At 35.1% G+C, this 21355-nt stretch overlaps 1 protein-coding gene across 1 annotated transcript; it reads right to left on the reverse strand.

The window, feature by feature from the left end:
* Positions 1-18046: 18046 nt before the first annotated feature.
* On the reverse strand, positions 18047-21123 carry LOC123529960 (B1 bradykinin receptor-like). Its single transcript, XM_045310598.2, has one exon. The coding sequence runs from the start codon at positions 20924-20926 to the stop codon at positions 19601-19603; it is 1326 nt and encodes a 441-aa protein (XP_045166533.2). The 5' UTR covers positions 20927-21123; the 3' UTR covers positions 18047-19600.
* Between the last annotated feature and the right edge of the window lie 232 nt (positions 21124-21355).

Raw genomic sequence — 21355 nt, forward strand, 5'->3', positions numbered from 1 at the left:
TGAAATATTTTGATGTTTTTCTTCGAAATATTTATTGCATTTTATTTAATTGTTCCTTATTTTGTTTCTTTTGTCTAACATCCATTCGAAATAATGAAGTATATTACGGACGAGCACTTGGGTAGAACAAACCTACTTTGTGGTCGCCAGTTGGATGACCTTCTAATATGAAATAATTCCACTCCAAACGAAATTTCGAAAATAGAAAAAGTGGGAAACAACAGGTCACCCAACACGACATAAACGAAACTGTTGAAGGCTCGATTTGATTGAGCCGGTTCATGGAGGTAGTGGGAATACAATCTACCGTCAACGCCCTCTAGCCCCGGGTTGGGCAAAACCCAACATTTACACATGTTTCAAGTACCAGAATATAATTTAGAGACATCCGCATCATTCGAACCCACGGCGGTGAAAAACATACTCTCTGCTTATATTTTGATTTAGTACTTCGTTAAAAAGATCTGTCTGCTTGTGCTCATATTTTGATTTAATACTTCTTAAAATTGCCTGTCTGCTTTATACAGGAGGACTTTTAAGAACGACATGATAGATCAGAAATTTTATATAAGGTAAAGATCATTGAACATTGAATAAATTAGTTTCAGTATGAAACTTTTCAATGATATCTGAAGTTCAACATGAGGCTAATAACATTCAATGTTTCGATGTCGAAAAATTTCAATCAAATTTTTAACATGACAAGTCCTGATATAACATGTTGCAAAAAAGGCAAATTTTAGCTTGGCATGTCTCAAACGGGTTTTAACATCCTCCAAATAAATTACGACTCCAAGTTGGCGCCTCTGTTTTCAACTTCCTTTTTGTCAGTTTCGTTTTAAATGTTATGTACATTGTTTTGTATATAATGGTGTTTATTTCCTTTGCATCCCTGTTTACGCCCCTTTTTTTCTTTCTTTTCCACCCCCCGATCCCTCTCTCTCTTGTTTGCCCATCCCCATTTTCATGTATTTAAAATGTTATTGTTAATTGGTATTTGAAGTAACACGTTTGGTATATCTTCCCACTACATTTCTTTTGTGATTGGCCTTCTTTGAGATGTGCGGCTCTGACCGTGTTTGCCGTCTTAATATTCAAAGGGAGTCTATAGTATTATTAATACAGTACGTTAACATCACTTCGAAGAACGTTTTTGGTACTATTCTAAGAAACTTCGGTTTCCCCTTTCATCCAAGTATCACGTTTAGAAATATTAGATTAACATATTTAAGCAGAACCGGTTTTATGCACTTAAACACGAAGAGTTTATACGCCTCTTTAATAACACTCAGACTCGTGAAATTGTACCGCAGGCGTATACACTCTTCGTCGTCTTAAAAGATATTAAAAGGTGGTTTTGTTTTATTTTATTTCTTAAGAACTGAATATCTTCTATTGTATATCGTATTTCTCGACGTAACTTTCGCAACTTTTTCAACATATTTACGGTCTAAATGAATGAATGGGTGCTACTTAGAAGATTATTGCCTTGAACCTAAATCACTACGTTTTTATTGTTGTTTTTTGTTTGTTCTACAGACTTGAGGCCAAAATTAAAATTAAGTGCATCTGCACTTACCGACCCAAGATTTTAGCCCGAATATTTATTATAACTGCCTTAAGAGTTTTGTTAATGTTAACCAGCTGTTGCTTGTATTGTAAATGATTATCTCATGAAGTAGCAAAGTGATAGTGACTAGTTGAATCACATCAAAAATTTTATATCGCAACGGACAAGAGAAGACTTCTATGAATTTTACATGATGACCCTAACCATCTGAGTCAGCCAGGTGCTTTCACATTGAATAAAGACGTAGAGGTTCTCCTGGTAGCACTGTCCTGTGACTTTGGAATATGGTTGGGGTAAAAGTGAAGTTAGGTGTGCATCATAAACAGGTTTAACCTCCCCAGTGGTGTTTTTGCCACTGACCGTTCCAAGGCGGTGCCTCACTGTGTTCCTTTATTTGTTCGGTTTGCTTTGTGTGTGTGTGTGTGTGTGTGCGTGCGTGCGTGCGTGTGTGTGTGTACGTGTGTGCGTGAACGTATGTGTGTGCACATCTGCGTGCTGTGAGTTGCGATTTGGGGAGGCTGCGTGTTTGGAGAGTGGCATTCCCTGTTGGATATTTATCCTTGTTTTTTTGTGTTCATTTGTCCTGGTTTTACAAAACAAAACAAAACATTTTCTTTATAAAATTGAGAGAAGTCATGCAGTGGTTCCTGCCCATAATTGACCAAAAGTGATTATATGTTTTCTTATGACGGGGTTTTGCATTACCCCGCTCATTGTAACTAAAGAATTTTAGTATCAAAATTTTGTCAAAATATTCATACAAATTAGAAACAGGAACCTACAAATGCAATAGACCAATCAGGTATCATTGAAAAAGGCTTGCATGTGGATAGTCCTTGACCATTCTTCAAAAAGAAAAAGAAATGTTTCAATTTAGTTGTTTTAATTCGAAGACCAATAAAATATACCTTCATCTTCTAAATAATGTAGGTATACCAAAATGGAGATTAGGCAAGGTCATATAGCTACTTCCAGATTTGCTTTCAGTCGTCTCATACAGCTTGCGTATGCACTCAAGTAGAACCGTAGCAAACTGTCTCTGTGTAAAGTCTTATTAAATAAATCATGAAATGAAAAAATAGAACATTTGTATTCAGGAACATCAAACATGAAAGGGAAAATATTATAATTCACTTGCCTAATGCTAACAAGATTGGTAGGTAAAGGGCATATATTTAATTTTAATTTCGACCTGATAAAAATTAAATTATGTCTTAAGTTCGAATACTTTGCCATAAATCAGAAGATATACCATTGTTAGGGGATGTGTACGTTTAATATGTAAGTTACCGCAAAGAAGACAATCAGGCAGATATGAGACACATTGGTATTGGAAATAAAAGATAATCATCTATTTTTATAATAGAATACAACTATTGTGTTGTACCGTCTGGCCTTTCCGAACTTCATTTTAGAGAAAGAACTTATTAATGTGAAAGACCAGCATGAATCCAACATTGTGCAAGTTTTTACATAGAAATCCCACTTTCAAATAGTTTTACTCACGCTAAAACCGTGAATAAATCCATTACTTTCCAATTATATATGTATGAAATACCAATTCAGTTCCTGTAATTGTGTTTTATTTCACAGTATATAGTTCTTTGTGTTATCTAGAACTGCAGGTTTGCCGCATTAAAGGTTTTTGCAACGCTCAATAATTGTATATAATTATAATTAATAAAAAAGCGCAAATTACAACTTTGGTCATAGTTTTTCGACAGTGACAGACCTCACCAAATACAAAACAAGCCAGGTGGCTACATTACATGTTGTGATAATAGATTATTTGTTCTATAATATGAGGGGTAGTGGTCTTAATATTAGATTTTGCAAAATATTCTATGTAATGTTGACAGAGGAAGAAAATGTTACAAACTCGCGTAATTGCAAGGCACTTATATAGCATGTGATTGAAATTCTCTCGAGTATTAAAACGATTAAATGTGTTTTAACGCCATATTTGTCTACATCACAGGGGTAAACAATAAAGGTAAAGGCGCCATATCAAAAAATATTTCTCGAAGTGGTCACGTCTTTTGCGTTTATTTAATTAATTCGCTTCAGCCGATGCTGTTTTGTGTGACAAGTGATTCACATTCAAGACACCTCATGAATAGACTAAGTCAAACCGAGTCTGCTATTATTTAGGTTGGATGCGTTCAGTGCTTATAAGATAACGCAATCTTAAAGACCCACCATATAGAAGCTGTTTTCTTCAGTTTCCATTATGGTAATTATAATATATATATTGCATAAAAATGAGAAAGACAAGTGATTAGTTACAAATTGACAATGACACATATTAGGCCAAGACAATGTGTTTATTGTTTTTACGTTTTATTGGATTTCTGTAACAGTATGCACAATACTTGTTGTAGTTAAGTTAGACCACACTTTAATTCTACAGTGAAAGATACCGGTAGTTGTTATACTATATTCTAGAACTATAATGAAAAGAAATTGACTAAATAAGTTCGTAGAAAATCGTTTGATTTAGAAAAGGCCTTAATTGTCCGCCGCTTGTCATCTTATACAGCTATATTGCACCTATTTTGTCAGAGTGATTTGAAGTTTATGTTAGTAGAATCATTAGGTTGAAGTGGGTAGAGCCCCTTAACAGACGTTTTGTAGTTCATCTTAACACATTAATTCTAGAAAGGCTCAGGAATGGCCCTAATTGTCCACCTGTCACCTTGTAGTATAGCTGTATTATACTTGTATTTAACCTGTCTCATCAGAATGATTTTCATGAAGTTCATGTGGAGGAAAAAAGCATGTCACTCAGTTGTTGTTCGTCTTTAAAGTGTATTATGACGAACGACCTTAGGAAGTCATTCCGTACTTTCATTCCGTGTGTGTGTGTTTTATATTATTTTGGTCCTTTTACATTAAGGGGTCTATTCAATGTGTTTGTAAAATAGAGATTCGTTTAAGTCGGCAATGTTGCACACTCCATTCTCCTACCGATCCGACATTTTTTACAATTTGATCTGGTTGCGGTCTACGCTTTATAGTAGCGGTGTACACTGTATACTAAGCTGGTACCAACTTTTTGACACACCGCGAAACGTCTATGCATGGCTCTACTGCTGTGTTTGGGGTGCTCTGTGCTTCCGGGAAATCTACCCTTACCTTTTATCTTTTCTAATAATGCATAACATCAAATTCAAAAAGGAATGACTGACGAAATGTCTTATCCTAAATATTATAAGGGTAAGCGTGCTTTATCGATACTCTGCTTTGTCGTTAGATACATGTATTATATATATATATATATATATATATATATATATATATATTGCAGAAATGTATACGAATACCATTGAACGTACATTTACGTAATAACCCTTAAAAAGAAAAATTATATCAACTATTTAGTGATCTGATCCCGTTGGTCTGACTAAAACGGACTGAATTAACATTGAAAGTCAGTGAGTAAGCAAGTTATAAAATACTGACTAAACATTGAAGTAAACGAGTTGCGAAGTAATAAATAAACATTGGAGCTGAATAAATGCGTTTCAACCCCAAGTTTAATTTATGTACGTTAAAAATACATTCTGACATCGAAGAAAGTACGGCATACCTATAAGGCGCAGGCGATAATAGCTACATTCAGCGTGCATAGAATGCAACCACGCAAATTAATAGACTCAATTTGACTGAAACTGTTCATGAGAGGCTCAGGCCTCCTAGCACCGAATTAAGCCCTGTGGTCCAGTGGTAACACACTTGACTGTCAATCCAGAGGTTCGTGGTTCGAATCCCGGTCCAGGCGGTGATATTTCAGAGATGCTCCAGAGTGTCTCCCGCCTAACTGTAGATCAGAGACCACCAATTCAGAAATGTACAGAACTTCCTGGGAATGAATTAAGTGTATACCTGGGAATAAGGTAGCGTCTGTGCGTTCTGATTGGTCAGTCATGTAAACAAACCCAAGAAGTAATTTTTTTTCAAAATGAAATAGTTTTACTGCATATACAGTATTTCATTATACATTTTGACAAAACTTGCTACATTTTATGTGAATTGAAAAAAAATTCATCAAATGAATTTCTCCCGCCAAGACAACGATGTAAACGGGGGTCATCTCATTCACACGAAAATTTCTTAAATAAAGTATCACTATTCATATGTTTTCGTCCGATATTTTGGTGGAACTAAGATAGTTCTTGAAAAATATGTCATTGGATATACATTTTTCGATTTATGGAAGGCCGTACACGCCATAATGTTATAATGTAAGTCTATGGGAAAACGCTAACCTATATAAGAGCTAAAACGTGACTTTTGTCGAAAGCCACCACAGGTAATGTTAATGGTCACAAATCTGTCGCAGATGATGTAGAAAGACGTTTTCATACAAAAATAAGCGTGAGTTAGAATATTTTTTTAAATTTTGGCCTCTTTGTTTGACGGGTGTGCCCATTTTCATCTGAGATTTTGGACGAAAAAGGCTCATTTTTATCTCTGTAATGTCAGAGAAAAATCAAAATTTATAGACTTTATTTCTATTTCTTACGGAATGAATCATACTTCAGCTTCCAAACAAAATTCTATGCCGAAAACTTAAATTTTCGCGAAAAATTGCAATAGAATGACGACAGGGTCTGAATCTGGGCCTGTAAATCGACAGGTGGTGACCTTGATAAACTATCTATATCTTTCTTAAAACTGAACACTTCTTGATGAAACTTTGTTAACAAATTGGTATAAGATCATGCTTCACAAGAAAACTGTAAAATGGGGAAAAAAATTAAACGAAACATTCATATAAAGGTTAGAGACTACCAATTCAAAAAAGTACAAGGGAACTTATATATTTAGCTCTACAGTAATAAGATTTTCATGTGCATAGTTTTTCTTTCTGAAAACTGTGCGGAAGTCGAAACAGCAGGATTTTGGGGTAGATAGATCTAGTTTTCTGTTTGGTGGACCCCATTGACTTCTACTGTTGTTTAAGCAGGGTCGGTCATTTTTAGAAACTGTTTTAACAAGGCAGCGGAGTTTAAAGGCAACAGCCCATGAATTAAAGAAGTGGGGTTGCAACACCATTATACACATTGTATTTCTTGGGACGGCTAAACTAGAAGTTTATTTCGCAGAAATGTGTACAATTATACAACCCGTGCTCCAAGAATTCTGAAAGTTGGTGTATACTTGATATCGTGCTGAATTTTGAAAAATTAATAGATTTTTCTATTCTACTTGATACTTTCAACCTAGCTAGATAGAAATACTTAAAATTATATCTTCTAGCTTCTAGTTAAGAATAAGAGAAGGGACCCATGATCCTTATTTGTCAAAACATTATTCTTTTTATCTGAAAATTGTGTTTAATTTCATTTGTGGAAGTCGACTCAAATGCTATTTTTATTCTTAATAAATAGCCTTATTTATTTGATACATAACGATTTGTCAAGAAAACATTCACTCAAATATGTACAATGGACTGGTGAGCATGTAAAATATTAAATATTTGGTAGTATTGATAACGTAAAGAATATATATTATTTGTTGTGAACAATTTTTGCTTGATGTAGCCTGCTGCCAACTGTAAATTTGTTCTTAAGTTTGCGAAACTCTATAACATACTGTAACCCAAAGACCGACTGTGGCTGCAGTAAGTGCATTCTGGTACTGTACGATGTGCATTGCCTGTAGTGGTCTGATTATACAATATTATTTTCAAATCCTTCTAACTTACGCTGGATAATCCTTTCGATTTACTGATTTATCAACACAATTAAACAATCCTTGGACATATGCTTCAATTAACAATTGTAGGGGGAAAAAAACTTGACACAAAACAAACATAAATCATATTGGAACTGCTGGGAGATCTGATTACTTGGAGAATAGCGTCTGATACCCTGGTGAGCAGTAGGCCTGTAATGGTCCTTTTGTTTGATGTTTCTTTCTTAAATGATGAGCGCAGTGTTGGAGCGCCGGGAGCGCATTAATGTACACTATGATTTTGTAGTTACTGTTGAATAAAGTTATGAAATAGATATGGCTCGGAAAACATCATCTGCTACTGAAAGCGAGTCCGTCGTCTGTGCCACTGTCTGGGGTGCGTTGACCTACCCACTGTTCTCATTGTTCAGAGTGCACAGACCTTGATCTACCCTCTATTGTTCTCGTTGAAATATAATCTTCATATCGTCTGCTCAGATTCCAGATCGGGGAGATATTTTTCTACTTTATTACATGTTGAACCTAGCTCTTTGTGTAGAAAAAGATCTGAAGAGATGCACATGACTACTTATTGGGTTGATTCACTTTTTGAAGTATATGACGTAGCTTATAATCATATGCAGACATTCCTCGTTACAATCAAGCATCAATAAAGCTTATATTTGGCATGAAAATGGCCTTTACTAGGCAAGAGAATTGCACTATATATTGATATGGACTATATTTGAGTAGACCACAGTGGCATATCCGGCATGCCTTTAATACCAGCTCCTGTGACATTGAAGGCTACATACACACATCTTACCGAAACAACATGTATTTTTGTTAACAGCATATTAAAAGGTTTCAACCTTTCTGTGCTTTCAGCGCTTTGATTAAAACTGGGCAGAATAATTGCGATAAATGACCATCTCGTGAAACATATACAGAGCTGTTAATATAATAGCAAATATAGTTAAAATAAATCCCTTCCAAAAATATCTCTGACTACCCTATCTCATAGGCTGTATAAGAAGTGTATATAAAACTGCAATGAGACCTGAATATCGCTGATTGAAATACGTTTATCTGTTGCAAAATTAGATTTAAATCTGGAGGAATGACCATTTAAAACATATATGTTTAAACAGATTTTCAAATAAGCTTGTTTCTGTTAAAACACGCTTTAGCTAAAATGACGTCATGTTAACATGCGATGACGTCAATGTTTTTGTTGCGACCAAGAAAGAGCGCTACTATATTTTATCCACTGTTTCAGATTAAGGACATAATAGAATCGAAATAATGTACACCAATGTATAGCAAAATCGTGTTTTAAATTAATACACTTAAAATTGGTTATATGTCGCCAGAATAATTCAGTTGGGCTACGCCCTCGTAAAATTATTACGTAAACGTATAACCTCTTACCGTGTATTAATAACGTTAAAACACGATCCATTATTAATAACACTATTTTAATCACTGAGTTTTACCCACGGTAGTCACTATTATGACAATATGTGAAGTCGCGATAAAATGTGACCAATTATCAAAACTAGAATTTCATTATCATGTTTAAATATACTTAACTTTTCAGGGGTAAAAATGTGCTACGTTAAAAAACACTAAAATATGGCATTGAACAGCAAATTTCTGGATGTCAGAAACCTGTATAAATGTTGTTTCTGCCATAACCTAAATGATATAATTATTTTTTCATCAACTATTTCACCTGTGCATCCCTGCAAATTTCTATGTTGATGATACAAAACATTTTTCTTATGTTCGATTACAGAAATTTAAAGAAACTTTCATGCGCTATTAAGAGTATATATCTCTAACAAGGATTTATAATATCTACCGACTACTGCTTCTAAGAATTCGTTTCAAAAGTTGCCTTTGAAATTTGAAACTTTTATCCAGTGAACTTGGAAAATTGAAACGCATTTCGTTGAAAGAGAAACCGCATAATACAATTCTAGAGTTATAGAAACTTTGAGCCATGGTAAAACAGTTTGATGTCACAAATATATTTTACATCAAACGACGTGTAAGGAAAGAATTCTTTTGTGAAAATAATTATAGGTTATTAGCTTTGTATCGGGAAATATGCACGAGTTCTTTAGCGGAAATATTGCGCGACTTTAGGAGCGCAATATTCTTCCGCTGAAGAACGAGTGCATATTTCCCGATGCAAAGATAATAACCTTTTTATTACATACATATGTTCAATAGCCAGAATAGAATTGACAATACTGAACAAAATGGAAAAAATAGTGCAACAACACACACTGAATTACGTCACACAACCGATATGAAATTCAGGCGTCAGTGTATGGAAAAATATTGACGTTTCCGGTACCAGAGTAACTTAACGCGGAATAGAAACGAGTATGTAATAACACCTTATATATGTTTTGTCTTGCCCTTAATGACGTTTCCCTTCGTTCTCTTGCTTCTTCAAAATCATTAAGTACATATGATTCCATGGGATTTTATTTATTTATTATTACATGAGCACATTTTGTTTTTTTACGATGTGTTCCTGTGTTTAATGTCACCTGGCGGGTAACAATTTTATTTACACTGTCTTGTCATATAGGAATAAAATAGGGCTTTAATAGTGAGGTTTGGCACAAGAAAGAAATATGTAGTTTAAATCCCCCAGTGTTCTGCCACTGACCGTTCCAAGGCGGTGCCCTACTGTATTCTTTCTTCACGTATGTTTATTTTTGTGTGAATGTTTGTTACTTCTTTGTTATAAATGCGTTCGTTTGTGATACTGTGTACATCTGTTAACAGACAGAAACAACAAAAGCTGTTCGTAATACAGCGCGCTCCACTATTCGGCGATTTGACAGTAAAATGAATTTATGTCTCATTAAGAGACCTCTACTTTAAAAGGAAGATACACCAAGATATAACAAGAAATATCTTTAAAAATGATTGTCGGCGAATTGTAATAAGGAAAGAAGTTTATGAATTTTTCATCTAACATTCATCTTTCATCTAACATTTTTCAAATTGCAAAACTAAACACCGCACTTTAACAATTTAAATGGTTCTCTTAATTTTTCGCAAAGGTTTCGTAGGGTTGCAATTTTGTTTCGTTTATCCTTAGACGAATAATTAGAGCAGTAGTTTGATGAAGATTCATGAAGCGGTTCATGAGAAGAGGTCATTAAACGTGTTTATATTTTAGCTAAATTGGTCCCTATCCCCATTTGTAACGAAATAGCAGGAGACCTTACGATATTGTTACACATCGAGTTTGATAAAAATCCATTACATTTTAGTGGTTAATGCGAAGAAAGGCATATCTACTTTTAGCTATAGTGGTCCCTAATAGGGCCCAAGTTCCTATATAAATAAATTTGGAAGAGGACCTTATAATGATGCTCCAGACCAAGTATGACAAAGATCCACCAAGCTGTTCATGAGACGCTGTATAAAGGCAACTCTAGTTTTAGCTCTAGCAGCCCCTAAAAGGGGTCAAATGTCCCAGCTGAACAAAGTTGGCTGCGGGCCTAATAAAGATGCAACAAATCAAGTTTGATTAGAATACATGAGAAAAAATCAAAGGATTTTTTTATTTATTATTTTTATTTATTTCTAAAATAGGCCAACTGATCCCGCTATAACAAATAGCATATTCGCTATTCATGAATCTTTGGACAGTGACGTCACACCTATAAAAAAGTGAAGGTCAAGCAAAACATACATTTGTAATTATTTCAATATTTCTGTTTCATAAGCAAAGTTTGACCATAGTCATATCACATAGATAAACTGTATGCAGCGTACCTTCATTTCAGTGTAACGAGATTCAGTCATTATATAGCACATATATAATAAAACAGATTTCAACCGAGTTCAATATTTGCATACCATACTAAAGAAAAATATTCATATATAATAAATTAGTTAGATAATTTATAACAAATATATCAAAGCAAACAAGTAGTCATTTTAATATGCAACCTGAATAAGTCACAAAAGCAAGAAACCTTTTCATATACAGACGACAATTGTAACAAGGAAAATCTTTTAAAAAGCACTTCTCTACATAAAAGACTCTTATCACACCCTTACTCATGTGATACGCAGACCGTATTCAGCTCTTTCTTTAATTTGATATATGCTGGTATTGAACAGGTTTTTATCATATTTATTAAACTTACTTATCATTTTGAGATATATCAATATTCTTGCTAAATATACTGAGCCAAAGTTAGCTTTAAAACTGTGAACAGCGTCGTTTAGGATAAACGCTTTGTCTACATTTCACTCAGCGTAGCACAATCAACAGAGTGAAAGAAATTGACACTCTCGTCCAATCAGGCAGAGTGTTGCATAAATCTTCCATTTTGATAAATTATCTATAATGCGTTATCAAGTAGTTTGATTTGCAAACTGAAGAAACGTGGCATAGGTAACGAAAATGAATTTAGACGGCGTCGCCGAAAAAGACCCTACTATTCAGAGAGGTTACAGGTCAAGTATGGAAAGGGTACTGACATTCTTTATTTTGTTGGAATTAAATTATATCAGAAAAACAGTCCACATAAAGTATAAAGAATGCTAAACTCAAGTTATATTTCTATTTATTTTTTACATTTTTTTATTTATTATTATAGCAAATGATGATAATAAAGATACATTTTGAGTTTCAAGTCATTATCTTATATTGTACTAAAGTTTTATCCAGAAGGCGAAGATTGTCAAAAAACTTTAAGTATGAAAGGGGCATAATTCTGTCAACATACAAGTAGAGTTATGGGGATTGTAAGCACACATGGAGATGATGAGTATAAAGAATTTTTTTTAATATCAAGTCATTATATTTTAAAGTAGAAACGATATGTCTATAAACGAAGCTTTCGAAAAAAATTAACATGAAAATAATTCCAAGTATAACAACTTGGTGACCTTGACTTTGGGTATAATGGGCAAAGCCCCTGCACATACTTTGTTTGTATGCTGGACAATGTTTATTTGAACTTACAGTAAGGAATAAGCAATAGTAACAAAGATATGATAGAAAAACAAAGGTTGCCAAAAACGTTTAAACTTAAAAATAACCTAAGTATAACAATTTGGTGACCTTGACCTTGGGTATAATGGACCCAGCCCCTGCACATACTTTGTTTGTATGCTGGACAATGTTTATGTAAACTTACAGTAAGGTATAAGCAATAGTAACAAAGATATGACAGAAAAACAAAGGTTGCCAAAAATGTTTAACCTTAAAAATAACCTAAGTATAACAACTTGGTGACCTTGACCTTGGGTATAATGGACCCATCCCCTGCACATACTTTGTTTGTATGCTGGACAATGTTTATGTGAACTTACAGTAAGGTATAAGCAATAGTAACAAAGATAAGACAGAAAAACAAAGGTTGCCAAAAAAACCTTTAACCTTAAAAAAGACCTAAGTATAACAACTTAGTGACATTCACCTTGGGTATAATGGGCCCAGTCCCTGCACATACGTTACTTGTATGCTGGACAATGTTTATGTGAACTTACAGTAAGATACAAGCAATAGTAACAAAGATATGACAGACAAAAAGGGTTGCCGAAAAACTTTAACCCTTGGTGAACTTGACAATTGTAATAATGAAAAGCAAAGGGTGCCGAAAAACTTTAACCACGAAAGCTCACGCCGACGCCGACGCCGACGCCGACGCCGACGCTGGGGGCGAATAGAATAGCACCCCTATTCTCAGAATAGTGGAGCTAAACACAAATTTAGCGACGAACATCAAAAATTTAATTTAAGCATAACCGAGTATTTGCTACATGCTTGGTAAGCTACCGAAAACACAGAGGGTAAACATGTGTTTTGAGGTGTTTCAAAAGTAAACGACTGCAATCTGGTAAATGGGAAACGTCTTCCTAATGGACAGTAAGGTCAGGTAGGCGTCTAAGGGCCACTATGGCTATTTTGTTATTGATTAATATTGCTTGACACTGCCCGTGTCTTTGGAACATTGCCGGGTTAAGAGTGAGGTTAGATGCGCACCGTTCCACTGTGTTCCTTTATTTGTTCGTTTTGCTGTCGTGTGTTTCGATTTGGGGAGCTACGTTTTCGGAACGTGGTTTTCCCTGTTGGATATTTATCCTTGTTTTTATTTCACAAGAATGATCTTATGTCGATAGTAGATGTAACATGCGGTGTTACTTATCAAAATAAAAAATAACAGTTCTTCTTCATGGATCTTTATTCTGTAATATTTGACACATTTTATATTTCTAATAAATAAAAATGATCTTTTGATCAGGAAAGTATAGGGTGCATGTTAAAAAAATGTTCCCCTAGCTAGGATGACAATAATTTGTAGAATTTTCAATAGTAGATTCAGAGGTAATTGTGGACGAATGTTGATGTACGCTAGACAGTGCACCTGTTCTAATAGTTTACTTTGAACCGACGGTTCAGTAGAGGTAATCTTAGAAATTATGAAATTGTTGGTCCTTGTTTATCATTTGTTAAATCTAAGATCTATATTTAAGAAAAAAAATGAATTACACCATATTTTTTAGCCTTCTATTCATGTTCATATGCGCGTGAATACAAAAGTGCTTTACAGAAACCATACCAAAATACAAACTGTTACAAATCTTGAAAAACTGCAATAAATAGACATATAACCAAACAATACGAAATGACATTAAACGATCCTTATGATAAAACATTGTTAGTATTTAATTATCGACTGGGGATGGCTTTCAATATTGGTTTATTAGATTTAATCTAAATTTGGTGTTTCGCAATGTTTGCACTGACTGCTTAGATTATCAGTGTCCAAACTGACATATCAGTGTCACATGTGAGGACCGCTACTACTATGTTTACTTTTATTATTGAACGTCTTACATAGAAGACACTTCTTTCAAAATGTGTTGAAATATGATTTGCTTTTGAGATGGGTTTTTTTCTTTTTTTATATTTTATGTTTTGCTTTTCAATTGCAGTAACAGTTTCTGTTGCACTGCTTCGTTTTCGAAGAGAACCTATTTAACCCATGTTACAACTTTAAAATATCACAGGTAAATATCACCTTTCTTACATACAAAGTTACATAAATATTTGGCTTAAATATGTCAAACGTTGTAACAAAAATATGGAATAATATACCTCTTAAACATAACAATCATATTTAAATAAAATCAACAAGTGTCATAAAATGACAAAATTTCAACAACAATATATTCTTAAATTCTTTACGTTTTTGTAATACAATGGCCATTTGATTTCTGAAATAAATAGAATGGCTACCATTAAATCAAGAAACAACTCCATTCACTGAAATCTTAACCAGATTAAAGGAAGTTGGCAACTGTTTCTTCATAAAGACATTTTTCTGTTAAAGTTAAACCGATTTCAAACCAAATTGTGGCCGTATTTTAAGCACTAGGTCTAATACTGAATCTTGAATTAAAAATCTGTAATGTCAACTGTATCTAAAACTCTTTATTTGTTCGTAAGGCAGTGAATATTCAACTTTATATTGTAACTAGTTAGTTGTATCATTAACGTTTAATTAAGGTCTGACTAAAAATAGGTCGTTCAACTAGACGTTCACATTTTGCTTCCGTACGATGCAAAACTTATTTTATACCACTATATCGGTGACAAGCAGAAAAGATATATGCAACACAAATTCTTAAGTAATTTATGTGTATTTTTACTGTCAAAGGCTACAAGTCTGGTCTGACTGCGTAATATACCGAACAGAACACTAGCTGCACAACTTCACATGCTACATAATAATCCTCTATGCCTCGAAATCAAATACTTTTGAGAAACATATGATGCAAACTTGTATGCCCTTTATGCATTTTATGACAAAACTAAGGGCCATAACTCTTGTCCGACCGACATAAATCCCAAACAAAACCCCAGATGCAAATATTTACATGGTGAATAATATTCCTATAATGTTCCGTGACTCTATAACAAATACATTTTTAGATACTTGTGTCACATATTTATGCCCATTAAAGCATATTTTGACTAGGTCAAAGGCCGTAACCTTAGTCTGAGTGTGAAATTTCAGAAAACAAGAGGGCCATGATGGCCCTATATCGCTCAACAGAGTTGATCTGGCCTACTGACCTAGTTTTTGACCTCACATGACACAGTTTCAAACTTGGCTTAGAGATCATCAAGACAAACATTCTGACCAAGTTTCATAAAGATTGGGTCACAACTGTGGCCTCTAGATTGTTAATAAGTTTTTTCTTTGATTTGACCGGATGACCTAGTATCTGACCCCACATCACCCCACATCACCCAGATTCGAACTTAACCTAGAGGTCATCAAGACAAACAAGCAGACAAATTCTCATGAGTTTCAAATTTAAACTGTGGACCCTTGAGTGTTAAGAAATTTCCTTTGATCTGGCCTAGTTTTTGACCCCACATGACCTAGTTTCACATTTGACCTAGAGATCATCTATACAAACATTCTGACCAATTATCATGAGTTTCAAACTTAAACTGCGGATTCTAGAGTGTTAAACAAATTTCCTTTGATTTGACCTTGTGACCTAGTTTTTGACTCCACATGACCTAGATTCAAACTTGACCTAGAGGTCATCAAGACAAACATTCTGACTAATTCTCATGAGTTTCAAACTTAAACTGTGGAATCTTGAGTGTTAACAAGATTTTCCTTTGATCTAGTCTACTGACATAGTTTCTGACCCGAAATGACTCAGTTTCAAACTTGACATAGAGATCATCTATACAAACATTCTGACTAAGTTTCATAAAAATTGGTTTACAATTGTGGCCTCTAGAGTGTTAACACGTTTTTCCTTTGATTTGACCGGGTGACCTAGTTTTTAACACCACATAACCCAGATTCAAACCTGGCCTAGAGGTCATCAAGACAAACATTCTGATAAATTCTCATGAGTTTCACACTTAAACTGTGGACTCTAGAATGTTAAAAAGATTTTCCTTTGATCTGGCCTACTGACCTAGTTTTTGACCTCACATAACCCAGTTTCATACCTGACCTAGTATTCACCTATATAAACATTCTGACCAAGTTTCATAAAGATTTAATTACAATTGTGGCCTCTAGAGTGTTAACAAGCTTTTCCTTTGATTTGACCGGGTGACCTAGTTTTGACCCCACGTAACCCAGATTCCAACTGTACCTAGAGATCATCAAGACAAATATGCTGACCAATTCTCATGAGTTTCAAACTTAAACTGTGGACTCTACAGTGTTAACAAGATTTTCCTTTGATCTGGCCTACTGACCTAGTTTTTGACCTCACATAACCCACTTTCAAACTAGACATAGAGATTATCTATACAAACATTCTGACTACGTTTCATAAAGATTGGGTTACAACTGTGGCCTCTAGAGTGTTAACAAGCTTTTCCTTTGATTTGACCGGGTGACCTAGTTTTTGACCCCACATGACCCAGATTCGAACTTGACCTAGAGGTTATCAAGTCAAACACTCAATTCTCATGAGTTTCCAACTTAAACCGTGAACTCTAGAGTGTTAGCAAGATTTTCCTTTGATCTGGCCCACTGCTACTGACCTAGTTTTTGACTCCACATGACTCAGTTTCAAACTTATCCTAGAGATCATCAAGATAAACATTCTGGCCAAGTTTCATAAAGATTGGTTCACAAATGTGGCCCCTAGAGTGTTAACAAGGCAACTGTTGACGCACGACGGACGACGCACGACGGACGACGACGGACAATGATCGGTCACAATAGTTCACCTTTAGCAATTCGTGCTCTGGTGAGATAAAAAAAAACAGAATGAAATTCCTCCAATATTTTATAATCGTAGGTCTAATACGTTTCACGTGTGAAACAAAATCTAACTCCCTATCATGCATATTTTTGACTAGGTCAAGGGCCGTGTAAGATCCAAATTATAACACCAGATACTAAACTTTGCATGCTGAATAACAATCCTGTGAGGTTTGACGAGTCTAGGCCAAACACTTTTTGCGATATGCACGACACAAATTCGGACCTCCCCCCCCCCCCCCCCCCCCCCGCGGCCAAAAATAGTGGGGACACAAAAATATAAAAGCTAGAACCTGAGAATCTGATTATGTTTATAACCATACTGACATTTTCAGCAAAGAGTGAGAGACCAATGCTCAGTATTATTGAATAAATCTGACAGATTAAAGCTATATATAAGTAAACAAATTAATGCGACATTTTTAAACATTGTGTATAAGACAGCTTCGGTTTATTTACATACAACCAAATAATATAATCAAGAGGCCCTATGTCGCTCATCTTCATGATTGTTCTTATATAATTTATGTAACACTGGTGACTTCCACGGGCGGGAAAAGTTAAATCCCAGGGGCATGATTTAAACAAACTTGGTAGTCTGCTACACAATACTTCATGCCAAATATCTACGGTTAGGTCATTAAGATTTTAGAAAAGACCATTTCTAATAATCGAAAATTGTTCCTATATTAGCCTATGTAAAACAAGTGAACCACGTGGCGGGCTAAGTTTGACCCAAACGGCATGACCTGAAAAAATGGCAAACACTTTTGACACAATACTAAATACACAGTATCGAAGCTCTCTACCTTGCGGTTTCTTAGGAGAAGTCTTTATTTTCGGTTACCATCGAACCAGAATTATGCATGGAATGGATTGTGCTGAGTGACTGGAAAAGAACTACCCAAGAAACATCCAAGCAAAAAAAAAATTATATACTTCCACCAAACAGTTTCAAAGGAGATGTCATTTGAAAATAAGTTTGGGCAAACGCCAAACTAACAGTGACTAACCCCAATAGCACACTACGAGCACGTCTCTCTCAGGTTAGGTAAAGGTTCAACATAAATCGCCCCAGATTTTTCTAAATTCCTATTCTTGAAAACTGTTTCACGCTCAAAAATTTATGTAAACATGTTTTGTCAGATTCAGAGTCATACCAACACAATTGAGGCCAATCGGCGACTTTTCCAGCTTTTGATGGTAGAGAAAGATCCAAGGTAATGACCCACCAGGTATTATTACAGGCCTTGGCGAGCACCATGACAGAGCCACCGACTTTCCTGCTGGATGGCCTCCTCGTGTGTAGCGAGGCTTCGGACTCGAATCGGTGAGAGACACGTGATTCAAAGTTGGCGATCTTAATCACTCCGCCATGGAGGCCTCTCAGAACCCCTTTTCAGTTCAGAAACAAGGATATTTTAACAACAAAAATTAAAGCTGTACAACATAGACTTAAACAAAAATATTTCGAAATCAATGACTGTGTTGTAATTATAGCAAGACAATTTATGCAAAGAAGTACACTGAAACGCTTTGAAAACGCACACAACATAGTTAAAATTTGAATCATAGGTTTCATTCAAGTTTTGTTTGATGGCCTAGCACAGTAAGTCACTCTTGCTTGTGTAAGATGTACGAAGAAAAACTCATTTTCACGTTTAAGTATTCTTCAGGAGACTGAAAATCACAAAATGACGCTGAATTTGTTAACTCTCTGGATTTCACCTGATATGCGGGAAAGATCATCAGAACCCTTTAAACAGGTTGATTTTTTTTGTAATTGTTGACGCCTTTGAAGTAGGTTTTTGCAACGCAACCTGTATTCATGCTTATCAACTTTGTATTTAAGTCATATAAGAACTCTCCTTAAGTATGTTTTGTTGTCTGTTTTAGAATGAGTCAAAATTGCACTATTTTAAAATATTTTACAAGAAGGATCCTAATCTTTCGTAATGTATGACAAATCAACCTTTTTATCGCAATTTAAAAAATCTGTATCTGTGAAAGAAAAAGTGTTGTTTTTCTTCAGCCCGTCAGATTTCCATTATTTTACCTCACAAATCGCAAAGAATTTATCACAAATAAAAAAAAACATGATTTTCAGTTTTTCACATTAAGTCATACTTATTTTCACACATGAGTGTTCTTAACACTAAATGTAGAAAGTTTTACAGGATAGGTTTAAAAGCACATTGTTATTAAAACATTATATTTAGAATACTTCCAATACATTTTGTTAGAACTCAAAAACCGCGCCTTTTCAAAACGTTTCAGAGTATCTAGATTCTGTACATTTATACCGATTGACTTTTATGTAAATATCTAAGAGGCTTTGGTAATTTATGTATGTGATCAGCACGTATGTTATCCGTAGCAATACATAATAGTGCAATTTGTCACACTCTTTGTGCAATCGATACAGAATGTAACCACTAATAAGGTCTGTGAAGTTGGCGCGTAATATTGTGTACCATTCGTTATCGCTTATTCCTATATATTAGTCATAGTTCATTTATATTAGTCAATGAAAACGTATTTTTGATTCATTTCATTTTCCCGGTCCTTCTTCTAGCAACTGCTCTGATTCAAACGCCAGTAAACATGGCGGTGACTGGCAAACAAATTCACTCCCTATGGACGGAAGCTGTGAGAAGCGAATTTCGTTCAGATGTATATCAACTAGCCGGGAATGTTGTTGAACGTCTTCCATCTCATTGTGTGATATATCGCTAGTTGCCATTTTGTTTAGACCACCTAACTTCTTAATTTTACGATTACAGTCAAATATCTTTCGACACGAGCCGTATCGCAAGTTCAGTGACAATCGAAGCATTGCGCTTCGGAAGCTCCGTCCGCATGCGCTGTACAGCAAGAAGTTCACTGAAAAGTTCGCGTAATACAAAATCTGGAATATAACCTGTATGAATCCTTCCGTCTCCGTAAATTGCACATTCTCTGAAAGCATTGATCGGAAAAGAAATTGAACTTTTATCGCATGACTTGGCAGGTTCAATACTAAAAACACTACAACCGTGACAACAAGCATCCGTGTAAGTTTTGTCTGTGCTTCAGTGGCTTGTCTAATAGTAGGATGTGTGGCACTTTCACTTCTGTTTTGTTGGTTCTCCGACTGCCCACTGTTTGTCTCACCTGCAGTCGAATTGACAGAGCTCTCCAATTCCACCTTGTAGAACTTTGATATGTGGACGAAGAGACGCGTAATCATGAATAAAATCATGGTAAAAGGCACAACAAGTGTAAGAACTGTATCAATTACGGACAGGATCATAGCTGTCTTCTCATCCTTAGGCATAACAAGACACACTTCTGTATTGGTCCCGGGATATTTAACAACCTTGGCAATAACGAAAGCGTGAATATACATCAAGCCCCCGACAACTGATAAGGCGCCAACAAATTTTCTTGCACTTCTAGGAAGGCAGAGTTTCGAACTTTTCTGTGGATGAAACACCGCTATGTACATTTCTAGCGTAAAGGCATTCACAAACCAGATCGAGGTAAAACTGAATACAAACGACGAATAGACAGTAATTTGACAAATACCTTCCTTGTGAAATAATCTTATTCCGAGGGATTCTAGCCATCCTATTCCAAGGCAAACAAGGAATCCGGTATCTGAAAAAGCAAGTGCCGCCAAATACACGCTTGTTGAGATCCGTTTCAAAGATGAAGCAACGAATACTATAAAACAAATTGTATTCCCAATTAACCCTGTGATAATAATCAGAGGAACTATGTACGTCAGTAGAATATCCTTCACTCGTTCGTATTTGCCAATGTTTTGCATTTCAGATATATTTTCCGTGTAGGATGGCGTAGCATTGTATATTTCGGAAACGACTAAGTTCTCCATCTTTCAAGGTAGATAATGCAGCTAATGTGCTATCGCTGTAGGGAATGAATGAATGTGGAAATATAAGGCAATATAACCATCAGTCATCTTCTTAACAAAAACGGAATGAATGACGTACACTAGACACCGTTGTCATGAAAACCAATTCACTGTTCATTATCATGCACATCCATGGCGATAATTTGTCCTCTTCTTCATTTTCTCTGTAATAAATGAAACAAAAAATGAAATTATCATCGGGCATAGAGTTAATTTATATTCAATGTTTAAGTTAATCGGAAGATCACGTTAAATATAAAGGTCTGTACTTTTTCAAAAGCAAAACGAAAACTTTTTTTTTTCAATAAGTCATATCGTGATATAAAAGTACAGACGAACCTGTCATAATATAAGTCTGTAAGTGTATTTTTCCGTTGCATTTATTTGATT

This window comes from Mercenaria mercenaria, chromosome 13 (assembly GCF_021730395.1).
Source record: "Mercenaria mercenaria strain notata chromosome 13, MADL_Memer_1, whole genome shotgun sequence".
Classification (NCBI taxonomy): domain Eukaryota; kingdom Metazoa; phylum Mollusca; class Bivalvia; order Venerida; family Veneridae; genus Mercenaria; species Mercenaria mercenaria.